This window comes from Monodelphis domestica, chromosome 3 (genome assembly GCF_027887165.1).
Source record: "Monodelphis domestica isolate mMonDom1 chromosome 3, mMonDom1.pri, whole genome shotgun sequence".
Taxonomy (NCBI): Eukaryota; Metazoa; Chordata; class Mammalia; order Didelphimorphia; family Didelphidae; genus Monodelphis; species Monodelphis domestica.
In genome coordinates, this window is record NC_077229.1 from 9718309 (window position 1) to 9721300 (window position 2992).

Below are 2992 nucleotides of genomic sequence, written 5' to 3' on the forward strand. Positions count from 1 at the left end.
AGCACAGGACTTGCTATGAGCTCTTTGGGGAGCAGAGTTCTTGGAAGCATCCACACCATGGCCTGGCCTCTTGTCTGTCTCTCTCTGCTCACCTTCTGCTCAGGTCAGGACTGCTTTCAGAGCCCCCTTTGCCTCCTTCCCCATCCCTTGCTTTGCCTTTAATGAGGATCTCAAAGCACCTCCTAGCTTTCTTTTTGTCATTAATGTGTTTCTCTCTTTGCAGGCTCCCTCTCCCAGCCTGTGGTGATTCAGTCTCCCTCTGTGTCTGCATCCCTGGGGAGCTCGGCCAGACTCACCTGCACCCTGAGCAGTCAGCACAGCAGCTACTATATTAATTGGTATCAGCAGAGCCCAGGAAAGCCCCCTCTGTACCTCATGTGGGTCAAAAGTGATGGAAGTATCGGCAGGGGCGACGGGATCCCTGAGCGCTTCTCTGGCTCCAGCTCTGGGGCTGATCGATTCCTGTCCATCAACAACATCCAGCCTGAGGATGAAGCCGATTATTTCTGTGGTTATGCTTATGACAGTGGTAGTAGTTATCGTTACCCACAGTGATGCATTCAGTGAGGAAGTGGGACAAAAACCTCCCCTGCCAGCCTAGACTCAGCTTTGCTCATGCCCTAAACTGCAGGCTCTTTCCCTCTGTTTCCTTCTCTCACTCTGGGTCTGTCCATATGTCTGGCTCTGGCTCTGTGTTCCTTCCTGTCTCTCCCAGTCAGCCCAGGGACTTCCATGATGTCCCCTCAGGTCACATTTATAGGAGGTGACAGAAATGGGCCTTCTGACCCCAGAACCAGGAGAATCCCACCCCCCCCCCCCCGTCCCATGCTGCCTCTGAGGAGAGGGACACCAGGGAGGCTGTAGCTGAGCCTCCAACCTTCAGGATTTGGCTGGTGGGGAGTGGCTGAGACTTGGATTGGGGGCTCCTGCTTCCTCCTGCAAAGAGAAATCCTGTTTGTATAGAGGGCCACCTTGGATCCTTGCCAGTGCTCAGGAGGCCAGGAATGCAGACAACAGAGGCAGTGCCAATAGAGCGAGAACAGACATCATTTCAGGTGCTCAGAGTCCAGGCAGGCACTCGTGAGGTCAGTCTGGGTTATACATGTACCATCATGCAATGCATACAAACCAAACCCCCAAATAAACTTAAGTGAAAGTCACATGCTTTGATCTGCATTCTGACCCCAATAGTTCTGCCTCTGGAGGTGGACAGGCCATCAGAATCGTCCTGGATCATTGTACTGCTGAGTCGTTCAGTCTTTCACAGTTGATCATTCCACAATTAATATGATTGTTTAAAAGGGAAAAGGAAAGGAGATAACTAGCATAAAGGATGAGTGCATACACCACCAATGAAGATGAAATTAAAGCAGTTGTTAAGTCATTTTGCCCAATTCTGTCACTAAATGTAATAATTAAATTGAAATAAATGAGTGTGCACAGAAAGAGGAATTAAACAAAATAAGAGAAGGACACTAATAATGAACCCTGAATTGCCGATTGGCCAAATCAGGATCCTGGTTGGGAAGTTAACTCTTTTGTGGGTCACAGAGCCTTAACTCTAGCCAGGGAGGCAATAATTGAAAGTATGAGGCAAAATTCCAGACGCCCAGGAACCGGGTCTGAATCTGAGCACCTAAGGCAGGAAGTGGGAGAGACGCCCTCCACTTTTCTCGATAGAATTACTGACTGGGCAGAAAAATAGAGTAGGTTGGATATTTTAACAGTTGAAAACTAATCACATTTGCAGGAAGTTTTGTGAAAAATGCCTTCCCTGTGGTCTGAAAGTATATTCAGAGGAACTGTCCAAATGGGTTTGATATGGGTCTTGAGGAAATTCGGAGGATTGCTAACTATGTTTTCTGAGATGAGAAAGATGGACAATCAGAAGAGAAAAACAATGTAATTGATAACTTAACCAAAGAAATCAGAGAGCTTGAACAGAAACTGAAATCCAAAGAAATGCATGAAAAAGCATGAGCTGCACTAAGAGCTTATAGACAACTCAGAAATAATTACAACCCCAGACAATACAGACAAACCCCAAGATGTTTTCTTTGTAGCAGACTTGGTCATCTCATGAGAGGGTGAACATTTAGGGGACAATTCTTTGGACAAAGCTTCAGGGGAAACCAAGGCAAGAGATTTAATCACTTTAATGGATTCAGTCAAAATGGATATGGAAATTATGGGTTTAACAACAGATTCAATAATGGATTTAATAATGCATTTCAGTATTGGACAAACTATCCAAACTACCCAAAGTATCTTGATATTGGATGGTACCATAATTCACAACAAGCCACAGACCTGAATACCATGCCAGAATATACCAAAGCAGTTGCTCATCCAAAATATTCCCAGGTAGGTGGTGGGAGTCCCTAAAAACTTGATATGCAAAAAGGTGCAACTTCATTATGAAGGTGTACCAAGGACTGTGCACTTAAAATCTAGTATATGGAGAAAATGGAGTAGGAAGTATGGGCAATGGAATAAGAACTAATGAAAATGACAAAGAGATTTTAAAAACATGGCAAATTAGTACAGGGGAAATCAATGAAGAATTAGAGAATGAGGAACAGGAACAAGTGTTGAGTCTTCCTGATCCTAGTGTATTAAAAAAAGATAAAAGATGGAAGTTTGTACCCTGAGGGAAATTTGGACATTTGGTATGGAGAGGGAAAAAAAGAGGAGAACCCTCTTATCCAAGTGGGGTTCAGGGGAGATAGCAGATGTAACAGGCTGGCTCAGAGAGAGGAGACGGGGATTGAAGATTTTCCCCCTTCTTCCTTCCCTCCTTAGCTAAAGCTGCTCTCCCCAATTTGCTCTTGTCCCTCTTGCATTATGAATCACTCTGTTATAGATAAGGCAGGAACCCAGCCAGACTCCCCTGTAGCCTGAGCACTCAGCACGGCAGCTACAGTATTCAGTGCTTTCAGCAGAGCCCAGGAAATGAGGGTCAAGAGCGATGGAGATGGAGGAAATGGCGCTG

General features: G+C 45.5%; 1 gene segment (V, D, J or C); it reads left to right on the forward strand.

Annotated features, from left to right (window-relative positions):
• On the forward strand, nucleotides 1-555 carry LOC100617941 (immunoglobulin lambda variable 4-69-like). The segment is given in 2 exon segments: nucleotides 1-103; nucleotides 224-555. Coding segments are annotated over 2 exon segments (420 nt in total).
• The last annotated feature ends 2437 nt before the right edge of the window (nucleotides 556-2992 follow it).